At 43.2% G+C, this 22809-nt stretch overlaps 2 protein-coding genes across 4 annotated transcripts in view; one reads left to right on the plus strand and one right to left on the minus strand.

The window, feature by feature from the left end:
* Positions 1–15442, plus strand: part of myof (myoferlin) — a 30782-nt gene extending 15340 nt beyond the window's left edge. For both annotated transcript variants that reach the window (XM_069665150.1, XM_069665151.1), the window contains 33 exons: positions 164–273; positions 472–664; positions 1348–1503; positions 2161–2292; positions 2406–2569; positions 3286–3400; positions 4733–4835; positions 5023–5162; positions 5277–5447; positions 5705–5801; positions 5883–5960; positions 6075–6256; positions 6338–6496; positions 7396–7497; positions 7595–7756; positions 7847–8012; positions 8113–8189; positions 9659–9670; positions 9760–9858; positions 9935–10063; positions 10173–10328; positions 10432–10523; positions 10602–10772; positions 10898–11046; positions 12041–12180; positions 12275–12363; positions 12448–12543; positions 12697–12838; positions 12966–13065; positions 13155–13348; positions 14260–14369; positions 14448–14595; positions 14721–15442. In XM_069665150.1, coding sequence (XP_069521251.1) covers positions 164–273; positions 472–664; positions 1348–1503; positions 2161–2292; positions 2406–2569; positions 3286–3400; positions 4733–4835; positions 5023–5162; positions 5277–5447; positions 5705–5801; positions 5883–5960; positions 6075–6256; positions 6338–6496; positions 7396–7497; positions 7595–7756; positions 7847–8012; positions 8113–8189; positions 9659–9670; positions 9760–9858; positions 9935–10063; positions 10173–10328; positions 10432–10523; positions 10602–10772; positions 10898–11046; positions 12041–12180; positions 12275–12363; positions 12448–12543; positions 12697–12838; positions 12966–13065; positions 13155–13348; positions 14260–14369; positions 14448–14595; positions 14721–14759 — 4173 coding nt within the window. In that variant the 3' untranslated portion in view covers positions 14760–15442. The remainder of the gene's footprint in view (positions 1–163; positions 274–471; positions 665–1347; positions 1504–2160; positions 2293–2405; positions 2570–3285; positions 3401–4732; positions 4836–5022; positions 5163–5276; positions 5448–5704; positions 5802–5882; positions 5961–6074; positions 6257–6337; positions 6497–7395; positions 7498–7594; positions 7757–7846; positions 8013–8112; positions 8190–9658; positions 9671–9759; positions 9859–9934; positions 10064–10172; positions 10329–10431; positions 10524–10601; positions 10773–10897; positions 11047–12040; positions 12181–12274; positions 12364–12447; positions 12544–12696; positions 12839–12965; positions 13066–13154; positions 13349–14259; positions 14370–14447; positions 14596–14720) is intronic.
* Positions 15443–16766: 1324 nt separating this feature from the next.
* LOC138593499 (alanyl-tRNA editing protein Aarsd1-like) lies at positions 16767–22436 on the minus strand. 2 transcript variants are annotated; one of them, XM_069664530.1, is made up of 17 exons: positions 22297–22436; positions 22053–22166; positions 21891–21957; positions 21682–21780; positions 21203–21292; positions 21028–21090; positions 19404–19532; positions 19119–19278; positions 18935–18992; positions 18706–18862; positions 18492–18608; positions 18267–18397; positions 18113–18179; positions 17889–17980; positions 17296–17350; positions 17124–17218; positions 16767–17035 (listed from the first exon to the last, which is right to left on the minus strand). In XM_069664530.1, the coding sequence occupies exons 1-17, from the start codon at positions 22329–22331 to the stop codon at positions 16897–16899; spliced, it is 1668 nt and encodes a 555-aa protein (XP_069520631.1). In that variant the 5' UTR covers positions 22332–22436; the 3' UTR covers positions 16767–16896. The 2 variants fall into 2 exon arrangements, with proteins under 2 accessions (XP_069520631.1, XP_069520630.1); XM_069664529.1 differs by lacking the exons at positions 21028–21090; positions 21203–21292; positions 21682–21780; ... (1 more) ...; positions 22053–22166; positions 22297–22436 and adding an exon at positions 20074–20183.
* Between the last annotated feature and the right edge of the window lie 373 nt (positions 22437–22809).

Consider the following 22809-nt stretch of genomic DNA (forward strand, 5'->3'; position numbering starts at 1 on the left):
GCTTTAGTTAGTATCACAACTTCTGAATTATTGCCTTTATATCTGCAGCCGTTAAAGCACACTGTGTTGTGCTAATGTTCTGTGCGTGTGTGTGCATGTACCAGAGTCTGTTACAGATGTTTATTATTGCTTAATCCTCACCCCTGTTTTGTGGTTGTTGCAGCAATCCAACCTGGAGGCGTTTAAAACTGGCATCCTGGCAAAAGTGCCTGACAACGAACTGGTCGAGGTGTGGCTGAAGCTGCTCACTCAGCTGATTGAAGACTTGGAAAGGTAAATAGAGGATATGGTGCTGCTGAATAATACAACAAAATAATTCCTGTTGTTTTTGCATCTTTGTAAGTGAATAATAATTCCAGTTTAACCAAAAAACATATAACAACAATGGTCATGTAGTAAAAGGTAATCTGAGACTGTACTGACAGACTATTCAGTATAATCACAGTGTCGTTCACCTCTGTCCTCCTCCAGTTTCCCCACACCCGAGCTGGAGGGCCGCTCCAACCTGACATCTCTGGACGTCCAGATCAAGAAGCTGCGGGACAGCGATTTGACCAACATCAAGGAGGGAGCCCGACGCATGAGAGAGGAGGCCCGAGAGATCCGGGACACTCTGTCTGACTTAGAGTCCTGGGCCGAAAAACTCAAAGTGCTGGCTGAGGAGGTACGGACGCAGCAAGCGTGGACTCACTAGTGTTAAATGTTTGTCACTGACTATTTTTCCATGTCGGAGAGACGTTGACGAGCTCAAAATAGATCGTTGATAATAAAAACTGTGACGACAGGTATGTTTGGTTTTCGTTAACGAGAGAAGACGAGACTAAAATATTAGTGATGGGCTGTCAGGCATTCAACATCCATTATAATTAGCACCAATTAGAGACAATAAGTATCACAAAGGTGGTTATAAACTTTCTTTTCTTACCCAGGCTTTCTGCTTCAGGCTCTGTGCGCGCTCACAGAAAAAGGGGCGATCGTCGGCTGTCTGCTTCAGTCAGACTGTTTAAATGAGAAGCGATGATGACAAGTAATCTTTAGATGCGGTGTCCTCATCGCTCTTTTACTGTTTGGATGATCTGCTGAAATTTAAGGTCTTAATTTTACCTGAAGCAAACAGGTGAAAACCAGAAGAGGGAGACCGGAGGGGGGGTCATATTTTCTCAAGAGAGAAAAAGTACTAAAATGTGATGACTTGTTATTGACTTAAACTGGACTTGAATGTTGTCCTACACTAAAACTATTAAGAGTAAAGATGTGACTAAATGACTAAATCTAAAATTAACACTTGTTAATTTTTTCCTATCCATGATTCTGCATGTGACATAATTTTCCTGTCTCTGTGTCCAGCCCCAGAACAGCATGCCTGATGTGATCATCTGGATGTTACGTGGGGAGAAGAGAGTGGCCTACAGTCGCATCCCCGCTCACCAGATCCTCTTCTCCACATACAGCGAGCAGGCCTGTGGGCAGCACTGTGGCAAGATGCAGACCGTCTTCTTACAGGTGCTGGTTAGACTGGTTAGATTTCACTCGAAAAGCTGAATAGATAAAAAGGCTAAATACATTAAAGGAAATGTCAAAGGGACCAGTTTGTTACCTTAAAGGTATAATCTCAAAGATTTTCATTGAAATAAAGGTCTGTTAAGTCTATCTATCGCCAAGGTTGATTGAGCCTATGGCCCACTAATGAAAGCCTTTGCATGTGCAGTATATCGTATTATTACAGACTGGGTGTCTGTGGCAACATTCACGGAAAAAATCACATTCGGCGCCCAGTTAGTGACGCGCTTTCCATCAGCCAGCAGTGGTTGGTCTGCCAGAGAGGGTAGGCGGAGCTAAGCGGCTGCTTTTCCGCTCTCTGTAAGCGGTGCAAGTAAACAGTAATCTACTATGGCTGAACAAACAAAGAAAAGATCGATGAATGCAGATAAAACTTCAAAAATTAGTGAAAATCCAAAGAAAAAGAAACAAATTCGACGCTCAGATGAAGGCAAACAGTCGGAAAAGGAAAGCGGCATAGAAAATCAAGAGTTACAACCGTTACAATATCTGGGAAGTGTGCTCCTGCTTCAAGATTATAACTTTAATGAGCTTCTGCACTAGAACTAATTATTCTGAAATCCTTACACTCATGTGATTTTTTTTTTTCATCCCCTTCAGTACCCCATGGACAAGGCCAAGGGCCTGAAGGTGCCAGTTCAGATTAGAGTCAACATGTGGCTCGGTCTGTCTACACATGACAAGAAGTTCAACTCGTACTCTGAGGGAACCTTCAGTGTGTTCGCTGAAATGGTATATCACTGAATAACACATTGGTCTCTCACAATATAAGAATGTACCTTGTTAGCCAGAAGATGCTGCTTATTTGGAGCCTTAAACTAAACATGTCCTCGTTGTCGTTGCAGTACGAGAACCAGGCGCAGGTGTTTGGTAAGTGGGGGACCACAGGACTGGTGGGCCGCCACAAATTCTCCGACGTTACGGGCAAACTGAAGCTGAAACAAGAGTACTTCATGCCCCCCAGAGGATGGGAGTGGGAAGAGGACTGGTTCATTGACCCAGAGAAAGCGTGAGTTACATTTAATATCTAATTTCCCTAAAACAGCTGACCAAGAGGAAGATGAGTTGCATGTATGAGCTGGAGTTGCACTGCCGATTATTTTTTCCACTGAAAGCCACATTTTGCAGAGGAAGTGGGCTCAGTCTGCCCTCCACTGTTTACATTCCTCACATGCCACAGAGCACGATTTAAAGACAAAGTACCAGACTGTGCCCGTGAGCTGGAGGTTATGTACACTGAACTAATCCTTTTCTGCACATGAATCCTCACTCCTTATTTACATGCATCATATTTTTGTACATGTTTAAGCACCTTTCTGGGAGGGAGTATCTGTAGCTGCTGCGTATCTGCTTTGTACAGATGAATAAAGGAGAAAGTGGAGAAAAATAACAAATGCAGATTATTTCAGACGTCTTTATGTTGGTTTCTCTTTTAATTCGTCACAGGACGACTGCAGGGAAAGTAGCAGCTTGATTTGAAATAACTGACTGGGGCAAAGCCAACAGTTTGGTTCCTCCCAGCATGTAAACACAAACGCTGTCAAAGCAAACCTTCTTCTCTCTCACGCTGCACCAACGTCTCTTACCAAAGTCGCTGTGCCAGGATGTCCTTTATTTTTAAGTTACCACTAGAGGGTGCCACATTTCCCACACAGCGTCTCTTTGTTGTGACATTTGTAAAGAGTGTTTTCATCTTTCTCACAGATGTTTGATTTTGTGTTTCAGTCTGTTAACAGAGGCAGACGCCGGACACACTGAATTCATGGACGAGGTGTTCCAGAACGAGACTCGCTTCCCTGGCGGAGAGTGGAAGGGCGCCTCCGAGCCCTTCACTGATGTGGTGAGGATTAAAGCTGATGTACAAATGATGAGCTTTAGATATCACACAGAAACATCCTAATCTCTGACACACAACAAAATAAAAGCATCATCAGCCTGACACACTTTATCTCTTAGTTACTCATAAGTGTGAAAGTGTGTGTGTTTACATGCACACTACTATCCTGGTTATGATAGTAGTAGGTAAACCCCTTTGCGACTTGTTCCACATGTCGGTTATATTATCAGGACGGCGTGTCGCCTACTGTAGCCTACCTTTGAATGTACTGACTCGTTTACGGCCCATAATCTGTAACTCTGCCTAACAACAGGAATGACGGGCGCAATATAACCTTTACAGCTCTTTATTCTGCTAACGATCTGACAGTGAACTGGGCAGAGACGCACAGTATAAGGCACAGCTGTTTCCATGGCAACAATACAACACGGGCTCTTGGTCGCACTGTGTTTAGCTTCTTGATGCTCCTTCAAATTTGAAGTCGAGCTCTCCGCAGCTGACGAGCACTTATCCTCCAGACAAGACTTACTTTTCACCGTCATGTTGTTCTCGTCCCTTTCGCCCCCAAAAATTCACAATAATGTGAATATTTCCACAAAGTAAACGCTGTCCTCTCTGCCATCTTGCTACTTCAATTAGCTAGCTATACATGCGCACTGACACAGCTGGGACGCAGTTACCTGCCAAGAAGTAGGAGAGACACAGAAACAGTGCTTTGGGGATTTGTAGTTTTTAGTGGCGACAAAAGGAAAAGAGAAACACAGCATTTTTTTTTCCTGTAACAGATTCGTTATGGATTACTTGACTTGCAGAACTAACGCATAACGTAACTCGTTTCAACCAAAGATTTATCAGTGTACTCTGACAGATTACTCTGTAAAGCGTTACCCCCAACACTGTATACCTGGTTGAGCCCTTACCCTGCTTTTGAGAAGCCTGGTAACTCTACCTCGAGTACTTCAATTGAAACCAGGATCATTTGGCATGTAAACACCTTATCCAGGCTTATGAAATCTTTGTCAGAACAGAACTTGGTGACTGAGATGGTGAGACATCAGACAACACTGCAAACAGATGATGTGAAACCAGGACTGTCATGACTATGTATACAGGGATTCTAATAATCAGGCTTCTCATGTTAACATCCCTGATAAGATCAGAACCAGGATGAGGCTCAAACCGGGGTACTAATCGCCATGGAAACACACAGTGGTTGCACATTTCATTTAGCTTTCCTCCGGATGTCTAACTTTTAATTTGTGGTCCATTTGGTCAACATAAAGGAAACTTATTAAAAGACTTGTGCCGCTAACTTGAAGTTTTCTTGCTGCACAGAATGGAGAGAAGAGCCGTAACCCCGGAGAGTTCGACTGTCCTCCAGGTTGGGTCTGGGAGGACGAGTGGACTGTGGATGACAACCGAGCCGTGGATGATCAAGGTGCGGACATTTACCTGTTGGAGTAACACGTAGTCGCTCAAAAATGCTTCATAGGACCAAAATATATCTAATTTACATACTTATAGACTTGTAAACAAGGACTTGCTCTTGTCTCCTTACTGGGAGGAGTAATAATGAAACACAGGATAAGAGTCTGTAAGCATGTCTCTGTGTGTGCACTCTACAGGCTGGGAGTATGGAGTCACCATCCCTCCTAATGACAAGCCTCTGTCCTGGGTCCCTGCGGAGAAGGTTTACCACGTTCACCGCAGGAGGCGTCTGGTTCGACCTCGCAGGAGAGCCGCTGTCCCTGCAGGAGGAGCCCAGGCAGCCATATTTGTTTTTTACAAATATATTTAGAAAGCTGATTTTGTAAAACACAATACTGTAATTTTTCATTCTTTAAAATTGTTTGAGCTTCTTGTTTGTTTTTGGTCACAGAGGCGGGACCTAGGTGACCCTGAGGGCTGGGAATTCTCTTCTCTGATTGGCTGGAAGTTTCACAGGAAGGAGCGTTCGTCGGACACGTTCCGTCGAAGGCGCTGGAGGCGGAAGATGGCACCGGAGGACCGGCTGGGAGCATCCGCTATCTTCCAACTGGAGGGAGCGTTGGTGAGTTGAGGAAGGAAAATAAGGTCAGGATCTGGTTTCACCAGCATCCGTTCACGTGCGAGTACTTCAGGAAGGGCTGGAATAAAAGCCTGAACCGGATCTGAGCTCACTGAGTCACCAAACATCTTCAAATATTTACTCACGCATTAAACACATCTACAGTAACACAGTGTGTTTTTTTTAATAATCAGTATGTGTGTCATTGCGAGTGTGACGCATGAAGTAAAGCTCTGACATGTCTGCTTTGGTTTACACAGCAGGGTGTTGATACTGAGGAGAAGGAGAAAGGCTCCAAGGCCGACGCCAGCAAGATGTTTGGTGCCAACACGCCCACTGTGTCCTGCTCCTTTGACAGTAAATGACACACAGAAACAATCATGTACATACACACAAACAAACATAAATATAACCTACTTAATAATGTCCTCATCGCAGGGTCATATGTGTACCACCTTCGTGTCTACGTATATCAGGCACGCAACCTGGCATCTATGGACAAAGACAGTTTTTCTGGTGAGATTGTTGCTGCTCAACAAAAAGATTAAATGTTTGGTTTGAATATAAAGACTGGCTGGATAACAGATGTGAAATGTGGCCTCTGAACCACCTGTTTTCTTTCCTTCACAGATCCGTACGCTCACGTCTCCTTCCTGCATCTCAGCAAGACGACAGAGAAGCTGCCGGCGACACTGAACCCGACCTGGGACCAAACGCTAATCTTCACTGATATAGAGATTTATGGAGACCCCCGCAACGTCGCCCTCCGACCCCCTGATGTTGTTCTAGAGTTCTACGACCACGACCAAGTGGTAGGTTCTGGTCTTACACTATTTGTGCTGTTGCAACGTCACACATGATCGTTATCATAACTTCTTTTATCTTCTTCTCAGGGGAAGGATGAGATGCTGGGCCGCAGTGTTTGCAGCCCCATGGTGAAGTTGAATCCAAGCATGGATCAGACACCCAAACTGCTGTGGCACCCCGTCATCCAGAAAGGTGTGATGGCGGGAGAGGCTCTGGTGGCTGCTGAACTCATCCTGAAAGACAAGGTTTGCCCTCAAAGTAAAGAGAACAGACAACAACAGCGTTATCATAGTGAGGCATTGATACAGAGTTTTAAAGGGTCCTGTTTGTGTGTGTAAGAACGTTGTTTCCTTTTTTTAATTTAAGGTACTTTTATTGTCATTTTGAGTCATATAAAACGCCGCACATGACAGATATAACTGGATTTACAGAAGATACCCCTCTGTCGTGGTGAAGAGGGAGCTGAGCCTGAAGGCAAAGCTTTCGATTAAGCAGTCGACCTACGTTCCAACCCTCACCTACGGTCATGAGCTTTGGGTAGTAACTGAAACAATGAGATCGCAGATGCAAGCGGTCAAAATGAGTTTCCTCCACAGGGTGTCCGAGCCTGAGAGATAGGGTAAGGAGCTCAGGCATCCGGAGGGAGCTCAGTGTAGAGCCGCTACTCCTTTGCATCGAAAAGAGCCTGATGAGGTGGTTCGGGCATCTGATTAGGATGCCTCCTGGGCGCTTTCCGATGGAGGTTTTCCAGGCATGTCCAACTGGGAAGAAACCCCGGAGTAGACCCAGAGCTCACTGGTCAGGCCTGGGAATGCCTCGGGATCCCCCAGGATGTCCTACCATGTTTCTGCTCCAACAGAGCCCATCCATACTATATTTTTATTGTCAATTAATATTAATAGATGTTCTTCTGCAAAAAAAATCTCTAGTGTCAAATAATGTATAAGGTCTTTATCATTTTTTGCCCGACTATTAACATGTATATCTTGGGGAGCTACTCTAAGTGCAAAGTAACATTTACAACTCTTCTTCTGTATCATGATCTCACATTATGCGGCTTTATGAAGATAAATGTTGACTTTATGAATCATGCTGTCCTTCTGCCTCTCAACCCTAAAAAACACTCCTGTGTCTGTGTCTGTAGTCGGGCGAGTCAGATCTTCCCCTTGTTCCCCCAAAGAGAGCCGAGAACCTCTACATGGTCCCTCAGGGCATCCGGCCGGTGGTGCAGCTCACTGCTGTGGAGGTAACACACCACCTTAGACACTCTCCCTCTGAACTGATACACACAGTGTCTCCTAATCCATCCTCCCTGTGTGTGTATGTGTGGTCACTTAATCCAGATCCTAGCGTGGGGCCTGAGGAACATGAAGTCCTACCAGCTGGCCTCGGTGTCGTCACCCTGCCTGGTGGTGGAGTGCGGGGGGCAGAGAGTGGAGTCAGCCGTCATCAAGAACATGAAGAAGAGCCCCAACTTCCCCAGCTCTGTCCTCTTCATCAAAGTGGTAAGAGACTGTGACACAAACAAAGGGGTGGGTGAAGTAGAACAAGTGTCTTGGAAAATGTATTTCTGACATCTTCTTTGCTTCATGCAGCTGCTTCCAAAGGAGGAGATGTACACGCCTCCCATCGTGCTGAAGGTGATCGACCACCGCCCGTTCGGCAGGAAGCCTGTGGTGGGTCAATGCACGATCACCTCTCTGGAGAAATTCAGATGTGACCCGTATGTCATCACCGCAGAGGGAGCCATGTCCTCCAAAAGTAAGGAGGCACGCACAACAGGACAAATGACTCCGAATATTTTATTAAAATAAACGAGAGAAAAAAAGCCTTGTTTATGTCGTCCTCTCACTCTTTGCAGTGGCTCTGATGATGGCCTCGCCTTCCAAACAGGTCTCCATTAACATGGACGAATCAAGGCCGCTGCTGGACACTCAGGTAAACAGCAAACCACCACGGCATGTTGTTAATCGCGAGTAAATGTTCTTCTAAACACACATGAAGTCGCCACATGTCACTAAGAAGTGCAGAATTTGACTCGAGTCAAATTTGACAGACTGTTGACAAACTGCTCTGGCTTACAGTTCATGTACAGCATGTCAGCTGCTGTCAACAAAATGGCTTCCCCTTCCTCCCACTTTGTATGTATGATTACGTATTATAGCTTTCTAATTCACACGGCTGGGCAGCATTGACACTGGACGGCTGAGATCACGTAATCCACCACGCTACAGCAGCTTCACCTCGTCACCTGGAAATGTCACAATAACTGTGGTTGTTCTTAATTAAATGAGCATGTTTAATCGTTTCTTTCAAAGCAGGGGCGTAACATCTATATTGGCCCAACAGTGCTATCAAACCATCACTCATATTGCTGGAAGTAAAGAGAGAAAATATTCTAAAAGTAAAAAGTTACGTTTAAAATAAAGCTACAGCTAGCAGAGGGTTAGCTTAGCTTAGCTTAAAGGCTGGAAACAGGAAACAGCTAGCTAGCATCTGTAAAAAAGTTACAAAATCTGCCTCCTAACACCTGTAGAGCTCACTAATTTAATTTAACCAAACTGTAAAAAGTAAAGGTTCAGTTAATATAAGAGGTTATCTATTTATTGGCCAGGCACAGTCACTTCCTGGAGTCTCGGTTTGTCCCCTGGTATCGACTGCACCTGCCGAAGAAATAGCCTGGAAGTTACCGCCCTGTTATACACTGTTTTTAATACGGACTTAACAGACAGTTTGTACTGGAAAGCAGATTTTATTACCTTTTAGACAGATCCTGTCTAGCTATACCTCTTGTATCCAGTTTTTATGCTAAGCTAAGCTAACCAACTGCTCTCCCTTTTTTAAGCATACAGACTTGAGAGAGGTGTTAATCTCCACATCCAACTCTAGGCAAGAAAGTCAAAAGACATTTGTCCCAAAATGTCTGACTATATCTAGCTTATAAATACAATGACAATTGAAAGCTTTGTTTTGTTGAATAAAAATCACGTCTCAGAGGTGCCGGACAAGAAATATGTCAATATTTAAAAATCAATGCTACGTAGTAAAAGATAAACTCTTTCTAAAGTTAAGATTGAAACATTTTATTGGTCTTAATTCAAATCCAGTTTGCACTCATGGTAGGCATGGATACCGTAACCACGGTACCAAGTTGTTGCAACAGGTGGTGTGAGGGGTCCCCCTAGAGGCCTGGAACCTTACTGCGGTAGCATATTTTGCAAATTCCAATTTGTTACGCCCTTGTTTTCATATTTGCTCCTTTTCAATCTCTGTCATCATTTACTGTTTCCCTTTAGCCTAACTTGTGTTTTGTATGTTGAGTTTTTGCATTCATGTTGCTGCTTTAAGGGTTTATTCTTGTGACTTATTTTCTGTTTTTTGTCACGACGCGTCGTCTTTCTCCGAAGATTGCAGAGAAGGTGAGAGTAAAAAACGGAATATAACTTATTCAGATCCTTAAACCAAATCCAGAAAACTAAATATACAATTGTTTTAATTAATGATTCAGGAAAAAGAGACGGTTGATTGGTGGAGTAAACTCTACGCCTCGGTCGGAGACCAGGAGAAATGTGGCCCTTATCTGAAAAAGGGATACGACACCCTGAAAGTGAGTCGGCTTTGTTTCTTGTCACTGTCACAGAAGCTTCTCTCCTGAGCTTTAGCTGACCTGACTGTATTCTCAGGTGTACGAATGCGAACTGGAAGACGTCCCAGAATTCAAAGGACTGACTGATTTCTGCAGCACCTTCAAGCTGCAGCGAGGCAAGAATGAAAATGGGGACGATGACCCCTCTGTGGTTGGAGAGTTGAAGGTAAATTGACACTATTAAGTAATTCAAAACAGCGTTTGAGTTGTTATTAGTTCTTAATATTTACAGAACACAAAAGGTAAGTCTGATTTGTGTGTTCTCGTACCTGCAGGGTTCATTCAAGGTGTACCCTCTGCCAGACGACCCCGGTATCGCTCCTCCTCCGCGGCAGTTCAGAGAGCTGCCAGAAAGCGGACCTCAGGAGTGTCTGGTCAGGGTTTATGTGATCCGAGCTGTAGACCTGCAGCCCAAAGACAACAACGGCAGAGTGAGAATGAATCCGTGTTAAGATCATTAAAAGAAGCAGATTTCTACACTCGTGAATCCAGTCAGCACCTTCGGCCTAACCTTGTGTTTCCTCTCCCGCTCAGTGCGATCCATACATCAGGATTTCCCTGGGAAGGAACACGATCGACGACAGAGACCATTACTTACCCAACACCACCAACCCCGTGTTTGGAAGGTAAACGCTATGACGCATTTTACGAGACCTTTTTAAAATCTTGTGAAACTTCTGACTTACAACCATTTTTCTGTTCAGGATGTTTGAGATGACGTGTTTCCTGCCCCAGGACAAAGACCTGAAAATCTCCGTCTACGACCACGATCTCCTGAGCCGCGACGAGAAGGTCGGGGAGACGGTGATCGACCTGGAGAACCGCTTCCTCTCCAGATACAACTCCTACTGCGGCCTGCCACAAACCTACTGCATGTGGGTGTGGGCCATCTCGGGGGAGGGGGGAATGAATGAATGAATGAATTAATAATTAAAGTAATATATATTGATGAACAAGTACCATTCATGCAGTAATAATCTCTCTTTTATCTTCATCCTAGTTCTGGTATAAACCAGTGGCGAGACCAGATGAAGCCATCTGAGATTCTGGAGAACCTGGCTCGTCTGAAGGGCCTGTCCAAACCCAGGACTGAAGACAACGGCACATCACTCGCCTTCAACGGCAAAGAGTACACACTGGCTCAGTTTGGTAATGTCAATTATTTAAAACGTAGTCGTGTGACTGAATCAGGTTTTGATTGGACTGTTGGTTAGAGAGAGTAAAACCTCACATCCAAGTCGAATTAAATCAAATTTTATTTGTATAGTGCCAAATCATAACCAGGGTTATCTCGAGACACTTTACAGAAAGAGCAGGTCTAGACCGACTCTTTGTTAAGTTATTTAAAGAGAGGCCCAACATGAATCCACCATGAGTAGCACTTAGCAATTCGGCACATTGGCAGGAAAAACTTCCTTTTAACAGGCAGAAACCTCGAGCAGAACCAGACTCATGTTGAACAGCCATCTGCCTCGACTGGATGGGCCGAAAATGGGATAGAAGGAGATGCAGGATAGAGACAGGCAGAGAGAGCAACAACAACATATGTTCTTGTTACCACAACAACATATGTCCTTGTTACATGAACAACAACAGACACATACTTATGGTTACTATGCCAATAATAGTGGTAGACTAGAGTGAAGATTGGCTAAATAAATAAATAAATAAATAAATTAGCGAGAGAAGCAGAGTAATGATAAAGGCTGAGGTAATCGTAATTGTAACAGTTGAAGTCAACAGGTCTACTATTAGCATTAGCAGCAACAATAATGATACTATGGGGAAGGCTGATTAAATGGTTTCCTTCCCACCCTGCGTCTTTAAAGGTTCCCTTTAGCCTTTGAGAAAGGATTAGCAACACATGGACAATATGTCTTTTGCACAAGTTGAATTGGCTTGCAGTTCTCTTACTGTACCGTTCAGTCATTCGCTCAGTGATACAAGTTTGATCAAGCAAATACCCCTCAGCGAGAAAAACTAAATCAGCCATGCTAACTGTATGCTAATGTAAGAATGCTGGGTTATAAATGATGTCCTACAGGGTGTTAAAAACACACAATTTACTTTTTAATGTCGTAATAGACTGTTGTCATTTCCGTTCATTTAATAAGTCTGATAAAGTAAATGTTTTCACATCCAGAGGCCAACAAAGAAATCCATCAGCACTTGGGTCCGGCCCGAGAACGCCTCTGTCTGCACGTGCTGAGAAAACAGGGACTCGTCCCCGAACACGTGGAGTCCAGGACTCTTTACAGCACCTTCCAGCCCACCCTGTCTCAGGTGAGCTGTCACAGCTCGCACATACTTCATCTGGACATGTTTACATCCACCCTCACACTGCATTATAGTAACACCTTTACATTGTGTTATTTAGGGGACCCTTCAGATGTGGGTGGATGTTTTCCCAAAAAGCATCGGCGTCCCTGGACCTCCCTTTGACATCACACCACGCAAACCTAAGAGGTGAGCGCCGTGCAGCTCTTCAGTGCATCATCACCGCTCACATCATCAGGTGTCACAGAGTTAACACTGACTGTTAATGTTCAGGTATTTCCTGCGTGCCGTCGTCTGGAACACCACCGACGTGACTTTAGACGAGACCAGCATCACGGGCGAAAACATGAGCGACATCTACGTCAAAGGGTATGGCTGCTTTTTTGCGATAGCTAAAGCTGCATCCGAGCCTCTTTTACCTGATTTACTTTTATTATATTGTTTATATAAAGGTAAAGAAGCTGCATCCTATAAAATCTGTATAGTACAATGAATGCTCACACCTGTTGTTACCTCTGCCAGCTGGATGCCCGGCATGGAGGAGGACAAGCAGAAGACTGACGTCCACTACAGGTCTCTGGACGGAGACGGGAACTTCAACTGGAGGTTCATCTTTGACTTCGAATACCTGCCTGCTGAACAACTCTGCCTCGTGTCCAAGAAGGTGAGCCTTGTTTGGACCATCAATCTTAGAATAAAAGTACCTTTTTAAACGTGACAGAGGAAAAATAAGGCCCACGTTGAATAATCAGCTAAGTGAGAACACGTTTTTCCCTCTTTTTATCAAACAGGAGCGCTTTTGGAGTCTTGACAAAACAGAGTTCAGGATTCCCCCCAAGCTGATTGTTCAGATATGGGACAACGACAAATTCTCATTGGACGATTACCTTGGTACGAGACCAAAAACACTTGTTTTAAGGTGTGTGATTTATATAAAAACCATCATTACATGCCTGATTGTTGTTGTGTGATACTCACAGGCACACTGGAGCTGGATTTGCGTAACCTGGTCGCTCCTGCAAAGACCCCAGAGAAGTGCTCCCTGTCGATGATGGACAATCTGGAGATCGGCGCCCCGCAAAAGACGGAGAACGCAAAGTCCCTGTTTGCTCAGCAGTCGGTCAGAGGCTGGTGGCCCTGTTCCATCGAGCAGGACGGACAGAAGGTCATCGGTGTAAGTATGAATTAAAGTACAGCCAGAGATAGATGGATGCTTTTTGTCCAAATCTGATCTATTGAGCTAATGAATGAAGAATGAAAGGGTTGGATGGGAACATTTAGCCCGACACGGCGTGAATTTTGGAGGTCAAGGACAATCATTGTTTCAACTGCTTTAGGCTTCATGCCCCCCTCTTCTCTGACTCCAATCTGCCGTAGAGTGACTGCCAGAACAAAGTCAAGAGCTTCCCCTAAAATGTGCCGTTTCTGCCAGAGAAATGTTCATATTTAGACTCAAATAAGAGGAATAATGGCAGAGGGAAACTACTGATCTTTTTTTACTTTGGTTGCTTATTCCGTTTGTTTTTGGGCTCCGAATGAACACGACACAAATTTACAGCTCTGGAAAAACATTAAGAGACCGCTGCAAAAAAAGTTATTCTATAGGCTTGTGTGTAAAATATTTCTTCCTACTTCCAAGCAACATATTCACATATACTGTAGGTCTTTAATTATGCAGAAAATGTTGACTGGTTAAGATAACCAAAAGATGCAGAAAAGATGTATTTCTGACCTTGAATAATGCAAAGAAAACAAGTTTATCTTTAAACAACAGAGTACTGATGTTTGAACTAATAACTATAAACCTGGTTTTTAATTACACCTTTCATGTGTCTTGGCATGCTCTCCACCCGTCTTTCACATTGCTGTTGGGTGCCACTCTCGACTTTGTTCGATGGCTCGTGACCATCCGTCTTCCTTTGATCACATTCAGGAGGTTTTCAACGGGGTTCAGATCTGGATTGGGCGGACCACGACATGTAGAGAGAGACGCTGATTTGGGGAACATTTGGAGATGTCTCTCTTTTCTTCCAGAGCTGTATTTGTTGTTATTATTTCTTTCTCATTACCTTTCCTTGTGTGCAGGGCAAAGTGGAGATGACACTGGAGATTGTCAGTGAAGCAGATGCAGATGAGAAACCTGCAGGAAAAGGACGAGACGAACCCAACATGAACCCAAAACTGGACCCTCCCAAGTAAGAACTTAAAGACTTGAAGACTCTTGAGGAGGAGTTTTTGCATGTTACATGAACAATGTGATTGTCTTTCATCAGACGCCCAGATACGTCCTTCTTCTGGTTCACCAGCCCTTGTAAGACCATGAAGTTCATCGTGTGGCGACGGTTCAGGTGCCTCTTCATCGGACTCATCATCCTCACCATAGTGATTCTCTTCCTCGCCATCCTGTTGTACTCTCTACCGGTAAGGACCGAACAAAGGAACCATCTGAGAACACTCTGTTCTTAAATCAGCTGATCCAGATAGTATATTTACTCTGTCCAGACTTAAGAGAAGCAGTGGTTTGATTGTTTTCTTTTCTTTTCCAGAACTACATCTCAATGAAGATAGTGAAACCACTAAAGTAACTGCACAAAGAAGAGGAGGAGCGGAGGAACAGTAAAGGACCATTTTTAAACGTCGACAGGATCACACAAGCTACTGCCAAACCATCTCAAGTCTTTTTTTACTGCCTATAGTGTTTATAAAGGTTCACTTATACTGGGTGGGGTGCTTGCACTGTTGCACTAAATCATCACATTTCACCTTTCAAACTTTGTACACCGCTTAATGTGACACACACGTCAGCAATAACCTGTGATTTGTTTTTAAACCACTGCTTTTATCACGCAAACACACACACACACACAAACGCACAAATGTTATAGCTCTTTGTGCATTTTGATGCAATCCAACAGTCCTGTAATCCACACTAGAATTTTTAATTACTTGGTGTCGTGTTTGTAAGTGATGAGATGAAAAGTGGGAATTTTGAGGCTGTATGTTTGAGTTTTACTGGACTGCACATTATTGTTAGGTGTTTTAATATTTTGGCACACTGTGTGTAAATAAGGTGATAAACAGCAGTTTATAATTTGAATATTTCACTTGTGTCAAATTTAGTTGTAGGACTGTTTGATTGCATTCCAATGTATCTATTTTTCAGTTACTCAAAATAATCATGCCGGAAAACAGTCATTTCAAGTGTTGGTCTCTTGTATTTCACATTTTTGCAAATATTTTAAATTAAATATATTAAAACTATTCAAAATGTGTTTGTGTTGTCAGGAAGAAAATATGCATTTTTAATGTGTCTGAAACAGCAGGGATCGGAGGAGAATAGAGTTTGTTTTTGTTTGTTTTTTACATATAAAAGTTGACTGTCTGCCTCTTAATTGCAGATTATAATGGCCTTGGGCCAGCCCTCATATACAGTATACACTGATCAGCCATAACATTATAACCACCTGCCTAATATTTGGTAGGACCCCCTTTTGCTGTCAAACAGCCCTGACCCGTCGAGGCATGGACTCCACTAGACCTCTGAAGGTGTGCTGAGGTATCTGGCTCCAAGCAATAGCAGCAGATCCTGTAAGTCCTGTACGTTGCGAGGTGGGGCCTCCATGGATCGGACTTGTTTGTCCAGCACATCCCACAGACGCTCGATTGGATTGAGATCTGGGGAATTTGGAGGCCAAGTCAATACCTTGAACTCGTGTTCCTCAAACCTTTCCTGAACCATTGCTGCAGTATGGCAGGGCGCATCATCCTGCTGAAAGAGGCCACAGCCATTAGGAAATACAGTTTCCATGTAGGGGTGTACTTGGTCTGTAGCAATGTTTAAGTAGGTGGTACGTGTCAAAGTAACATCCACATGACCGTCGGCCTGCCTACTTCCCATAATGCACCCTGGTGCCATGTCTTCCCCAGGTAAGCAATGCACACGCACCTGGCCATCCGCATGACATAAAAGAAATGTGATTCAACAGACCAAGCCACCTTCTTCCATTGGTCTGTGGTCCAGTTCTGATGCTCGTGTGCCCATTGTAGGCGCTTTTGGTGGTGGACAGGGGTCTGCCACTATGCAGCCCCAAACACAACAAACTGCCCTGCACTGTTGGACCTGACCATACGGAGCAGCCTTCGTTCCCCACACGCTTCATTGAGCCTTGGCTGCCCATGACCGTCATCGGTTCACCGGTTTTCCTTCCTTGGACCACTTTTGGTCGGTCCTGACCGCTGCAGACCGGGAACCCCCCACAAGAGCTGCGGTTGTGGAGATGCTCTGACCCAGTCGTCTAGCCATCACAAATTGGCCCTCGTCAAAGTCGCTCACATCCTTACGCTTGCATTTTTCCTGCTTCCAACGCATCAACTTCGAGGACAACATGTTCACTTGCTGCCGAACATATCCCACCCACTGACAGGGGCCATTGTAACGAGATGTTATTGCAATGTTATTCATTCGACCTGTCAGTGGTCATAATGTTATGGCTGATCGGTGTAAAATAATAAAGAACAATATTTGGAAAGAAAAAAGAAACTCAAATGGAAACCACAAATACATCAAGATAAGGTTTTAACACAAGGTTTTTAGTGATTAAAAACTCGAGACATTTCACATTCAGATATGTACAGCACATGTTGTACAAGAGTCTAATTATATACAATTTCATATGATCTATCCCTTAGTTTGTGTACTTTAACACGTCATTTAATGTTGGCTTATTCCTCCTCTGAGGCGCGATGTTTGCACTGCTGCTGCAGGAAAGACTCCACCTCCGCTCTTCGTGCCAGGCTGTTGGCTTTGCCCTGGAAACGTCCGTTTTTTCCTGCTCCCTTACCTTGGAGCATCTCCAACACCCTGGAAAACAAAACAAAGAATCAACGAATACCAACATCCATGAAAGTTTTTAGGTAGAAGCTGAATTAATGTGGGGGTTTATTCTTACCGTGGTCCCATGTCGGCCACTGGTCCACTGGGTCCAGCCAGCAGAAACAAACCAGGTCCCTTCTCCTCTCCGACAGTCAGGAAGACCAAAGTTTCCTGGAAGCAAAACAAGGTTTAATATAAATAATTAACTGCTAAAATATAAAGACTATAAAATCAGGAAATGATCTCACCTCAGTGTTTACTTCATTGGCAATAATATTCATGAACTCATTGTCGCCTTCTTTTCTGTAGGAAGAAAGAAAGAGAGGCACCATTCAGTCATCTTGTATTTATCACTGTCTCTCGCGATGTCTGGGTGACTGCTTAAGGTGGTGATACACGTATCAACTTTTACATCAACAACTTCTCCTCGCTCCACTGCGCTTGGACGGCCGCCATTGTTCAGAAAATGTTTCAGGCCAGAGAGATCCCATTACCCAAAATATGTGCTGTGATTGGTGTAATTCTGTATGTTGACCACAAGAGGTCGCTGCTGATCTGACATTAGAGGAGGTTGTGTGTCGAGTCAACAGTGAACACTGACGTCATCTGTCGATGTAAAAGTTGATACGTGTATCACCACCATAGAGATTTATAACATCACCAACATGGTTTGTGGTATGTTTATACTACTTATTATTTCTTGTTGTTTTGTGTGGTATTGCTGTGTTGATTATTGTGTGGTCACTTCTCGCTGTACAGTAAATTGCCCCTCAGGGATAGTAAACCTTGACCCTTGAACCTTGAAGAGATGAGCCTTTGAACTTGAAGAGGAGGGTCTTACTTGTGATAGCTGAAGAAGTCGCCTCTCTGGGGGTCGTTCTTAAAGTTCTGAGCGACGAGGACGGCCATGTCTCGTAGCAGGCTCAGGTTCGTCTGCAGGAGACAATTCAACGATGGTGAGGGAGACTAGCTGAAATGCGCTGTATTTCCAGAAACATACACTGTACATGTACCTGTGTCATAAGCAGTGATTGAGAGAGGAATTCACTGATGAAATGTTCTTACTTTCTGTAGCAGCTTCACAGACTTCTGCAGCTTGTCAACTGCCTCTACGTGCTCATCAGGTCCAGTTCTGTTGAACGATAAGAGAGATTTTCAGTCATTTTACGGTCTGAATAAGTTAAACTCACATTGATGATCATTCAGATTTCGAACTTACTTCAGGAGCGACACCAGTGATCGCTCCGTGCTGTAGCTTTTCTCAGCGTACTTCAACACCCTGTTTCCTGTCAGGAAGATCAGGTTGGTTTTGTTTTTCTTCCCTTTCTCAGTTCCCAGAAGCTTTATTACCTGAAAGTAACATAACAACAAATAAAGCACACAATGAGTATATTATAAGAATAACTTCATATGTATCTAATGCTCAAAATATGACATATTCAACCTGTAAGTGACTGAGGTTGGACACATGAGTTCCACAGCACATGTTGGCATCGACGCCCTCGATATCAATGATCCGAATGGGCCCTGCGTGGTCGTCTGGCAGCCCTCGACTCCTCACCTGAATCACACACACAACATTAAGCACATGTAGATTCCCATTTTATAAAATGCTGTCATGAGTCATTGATTGCACAGTAAGAGGACTGTATATTCACCTTTTCTACAGCAGGATCATCTATAGAGAGAAGCTGCACAGTGACGGGGACATGGGCTCTGATCTTTTCGTTAACAGCCTCCTCCAGGGTCTGGAGCTGGGCAGGCTTCATAGAGGGAGTGTCCAGCTCAATGGTGCTTCTTTGACGCCCCAGATCCCTAAAGAAAAAAGGAATTAAGTGTTTTTAAGGTCATAAAGAAATGAATCAGTGCAGAACTGGGGTAACGCACCAGGATGTGGTCTTGTATCCAAAAAACGTATCTGCCAGAGCTGTGATCAGATGTTGACCTACGAGTCCAGAAGAGAGAAAATAGCTAAGATGAAGATCAAGGTCATGCACTTACAGTTCAATCTTGTAAAACTGGACTGAACTGGTAAAACAGTCCCTGACAGTCATGATTTAATGTTAGTCACCTGAGTGTTGCTGCATGTGGTCAAACCTCCTCTCCCAGTCCACCTTTACTGGCATCTCCTGACCCACCTCGAGAGCTGAGCTTACAAAGTGAACGGCGTCAGGCCCATGTCTGGTCACTCTCAGAACCGGGACATCTCCAATCAGCCCGTGGTCGTCTGGCTTAAGGAGGAAAGCACAAATTACACATGCAAATGATTTGAATGATACCACAAAGTATGGCCTTTTGATATGTTTGAATGGGGCTTTCTAGGTCCGGAGACTTTAATTTTGAAAAACCAGCTTACCTGTCCGCCTCCCTCAGGAAACAATATGGTGTCTTGGAGCTTGACATTGAAGCCCTTCAGAGTTTCTTTCTTTCCGTTGACTTCTTGTTTGAGTTCAGCGGGGCAGCAGGACACTACAGAGGTAACAAACTAAAAGGAAACCCATAGAATGAAAACGTGCAGGATGTTATATTTTGCAGGGAGAGAGACTGCCATTAATCTACAACTGCTGAGTGATTTCAGTCTTGAAAACTAAACGTACGGTCTGGGTTAACAAATAAAGAACTGCTTTAGCAACTGAATGCATTCTAACTCCAAGATAGTGTCTATATTATATATTAGGACTGATAAATTGCATTGCAACAGTGAAATGTGAAAATCCTACATTTTGACGATGGGCTGTGGTTGACAACATGAATGCGAGTGGCTCGCTAGGATTCCTTATTGGTCTACACAGTGCTAATTCGTGGACACAACATTACATAACTCAACAAATACCTAATGCACAGTGCCTTAAATAAAGTAGTTGCAGTGCGTAAGTAGCTCGTGCTACCAAAATACTGTATATGGTGCTCTCACTGTAGTTAGCAACCATGCTAACCACTTCAGCAGAGAATGAATGCTACATGTCTGTCAAGTGTTGTTGCATGCTATTAAAAAATCCAGCGCTGATAAACTGTCAGGTTCATACCTCTTTCATGTAGCAGTCTCGTTGACATTGAAAAGCCATTCTGGAGTGTTTATGAGGAAAAACTGAGCCTGAAATATGAGTTTATGTAATGCATGTAAGAAAAGGCTGTCAGCTTGGTACGGCAAGCAAGAAAGTCCAAACTTCATTCCGCCGACTTTAGTGACTTCTTTCTAAAAATAGAAAACTGAAGGGTTATAAATTTCAACTATTTTTCTAAAATATAATTTAGCTTTTCTGATGACACGTGAATCAAACGGTCTTGACAGGGGGTTACAAAATATTTTTATTTATATATAAACAGTGATTTGTGTGTGTTTGCGCTGTTGTTTAATTCTTGTGTTGCAATACTGCCATCTTCTGGACAGACTGAAAATAACACTCTGCCATGCTCAACCTATAACCCCACTATAAAGCCTTTTAATGACCGTTCAAAGTCTATGAACATTAAATATATTACCCCAAACACAATACCTTCACACCGTGGTTGGTAAAATTGATTTTATTAAAATGTATTATAATATGTCAGTGCACAGCGGACAATAATATGTCAATACATAATCCCATAGAAAATATCACATACGTAAATACAGTATTTTAGACAATAACACCTCAAATCATCTGCAAATAAAACAAGTTTTAGCAAACATTGTAATCGGTATCCTAAGCAATAAAGTTTTTATTGTGGGCTTCAACAACAGGAGAGAGGGAACTGTGAGTCTCAGTCAGACTGTGGGAGAGGAAAGAAGAAGAAAACAGTCAAAATAAACTCTTATATGATTAATCAGAGTTTCTGATATGTTTAATTGAAATTAGAAGAATAATTCTGTATACTGTATATATCATGATCATTTAATATGCTGTATTTTATCCATCATTCTGTAGGCTTTTTTTTTTATTATGAAGCAAGGACGAATAAACACAGATGATTTAACCGGAACAAAATGAAACACTTACATCACTGAGATCCCCCATATCTGGAGCCTCTCCTTTATTATTGGAAGACATTTCTTGGATCATCTGAAAAAGGAAAGCCAAACACACACGCCTGAATCAAAACCCTCAAACCAAAGCAGTGATTGGACTTCATCAGAATTGACTTGATCTCTGGACACAGTGCCTTTATACTCACATCCACGTATCTGTCGTACTCTTCCTTTCCGTCGTCTTCTTCGTGCTCCCAGTCCCTCCAGTTATCAAAGTCTACTGAAATCCAGCTGGGCTGCAAAGAGAAGGAGAGACAATGTCATTTTACATTCTGTTTACCAAAGAAGAGTTGGGAGAAATGCAGACATTTTTCAGTTTAAACTTGCAATAATCAGGTGTCAAGCCCATGTCTCTAATTTCTTTTTTTTCAGATACAGTGTGTCATGAGGGGTCCGGACATAACATTGTATCTTTTGGTTTGCAAATGGTTGCAGAGAAATGCTATGAAATATATCACATTTTCAATATAATCAATTAAAATCTCAAAGATACAAACATGTGTCTGAAAAATCATGTGACAACTGAAAACATTTTTTAGACTTAAATGTGAGGCGATGTGGACAATGCTGTAGATTGATAATGTAAAAATTCATGCAACACACCAATTAAAACACACAGACTTACTCTAGCTTCATCCTTCTGCAGACGAGGCCATGCATAGTCAGGCTTCACCTTCCTCAGCAAAACATTGATGGTGCGGTCATAGACCTTCTCTCTGGAGTCCTTTTAAAGTAATGAAAGGATAAAAAACACACTTTTATTTAACATCACATTTATTAATTTAGCTGTAAATATTCCACTGGTCTCATCAGGCCTAAAAATAGGATGCTTACATGAATTTGAACTTTGTCGAAGAAGTGCAGCTCATTGTAGAAAACATCTTCTGTGTCGTTTTTGCAGCTGTTGTGGAGACAGGACAATTTTCACCAAACCATTTTGGAGTACGATTACATTACACAAGGCAGAGAAAGGCAGCCACAGCTTGTTTAACTCACCATAAAATCATTTTGTCTGGCTGGATATCCACCCGGACATCTTTTGGTCTCTGAACCATGAAGTTAACGGTGACATATTTTTTCCTGTCGAACCACAGTGCACGTGCTGGCTGGCTGTTAAGACACAGACAGACTACACTTGTGAATCCAATACATGACCACTTGTATTAGTTTTTTCCAACAGTGACATCTTTGCATAATCAAGAGGATTATTAGTAAATAGGCACATGTGTTTGTCACTTACCTGTCCTCTGGTCTGACAATTTTGGGCTTGTTCATTCTTATTCTTCCACAAAACTAAAACAAAAGCGACTTTCTTATTCCTCTGACCACCAGAAAGTTACACCATGTGGCTTGTTTGATCGTGCTGTGTGCTCTAACGCAGTGACCAGGCCCTGCAGGCTATATATAGAGCAGTTGGTATCAGCTGCTGAGAGCCTTGCCTGCCACAACCCCTTCCCCTGCTGTTTATAGTCTGTCAGTGGAACTCTCCAGAAAACAGATGCATTTTCAGGGCTCTTCAGTACTTCAGCTTCCCCCGACCGGGTGCTGGGAGGGTGAAGGTGGGGGCAGGGAGACACAAAACAAATCAGAGATGTCAACAAATGGGACGTCTGAAAAAATACAAAACAGCAATTCGATAAGACCATAAGAAATGTACAAAACTGACAAAAACGGCGACTCCTTCATCTTGACACAACTATTTGAGGACAGTAGGATTTAAAAAAAACAAAGAAGTATAAATCAATCAATACTT

Source organism: Semicossyphus pulcher, unplaced genomic scaffold (genome assembly GCF_022749685.1).
Source record: "Semicossyphus pulcher isolate SPU_LCO1_2020_fin unplaced genomic scaffold, fSemPul1.0.p SCAF_16, whole genome shotgun sequence".
Classification (NCBI taxonomy): domain Eukaryota; kingdom Metazoa; phylum Chordata; class Actinopteri; order Labriformes; family Labridae; genus Semicossyphus; species Semicossyphus pulcher.

What these genes read in the sequence shown, in the direction of transcription:
- LOC138593499 (XM_069664530.1), bottom strand. Translation starts at nt 22,331, where the DNA reads ATGAACAAGCCCAAAATTGTCAGACCAGAGGACAG. An exon ending in ATTGTCAGACCAGAGGACAG is followed by an intron (nt 22,167 to 22,296) that starts GTAAGTGACAAA and finishes GTGTCTTAACAG; the next exon opens with CCAGCCAGCACGTGCACTGT. An exon ending in CCACATGCAGCAACACTCAG is followed by an intron (nt 18,993 to 19,118) that starts GTGACTAACATT and finishes CTGGACTCGTAG; the next exon opens with GTCAACATCTGATCACAGCT.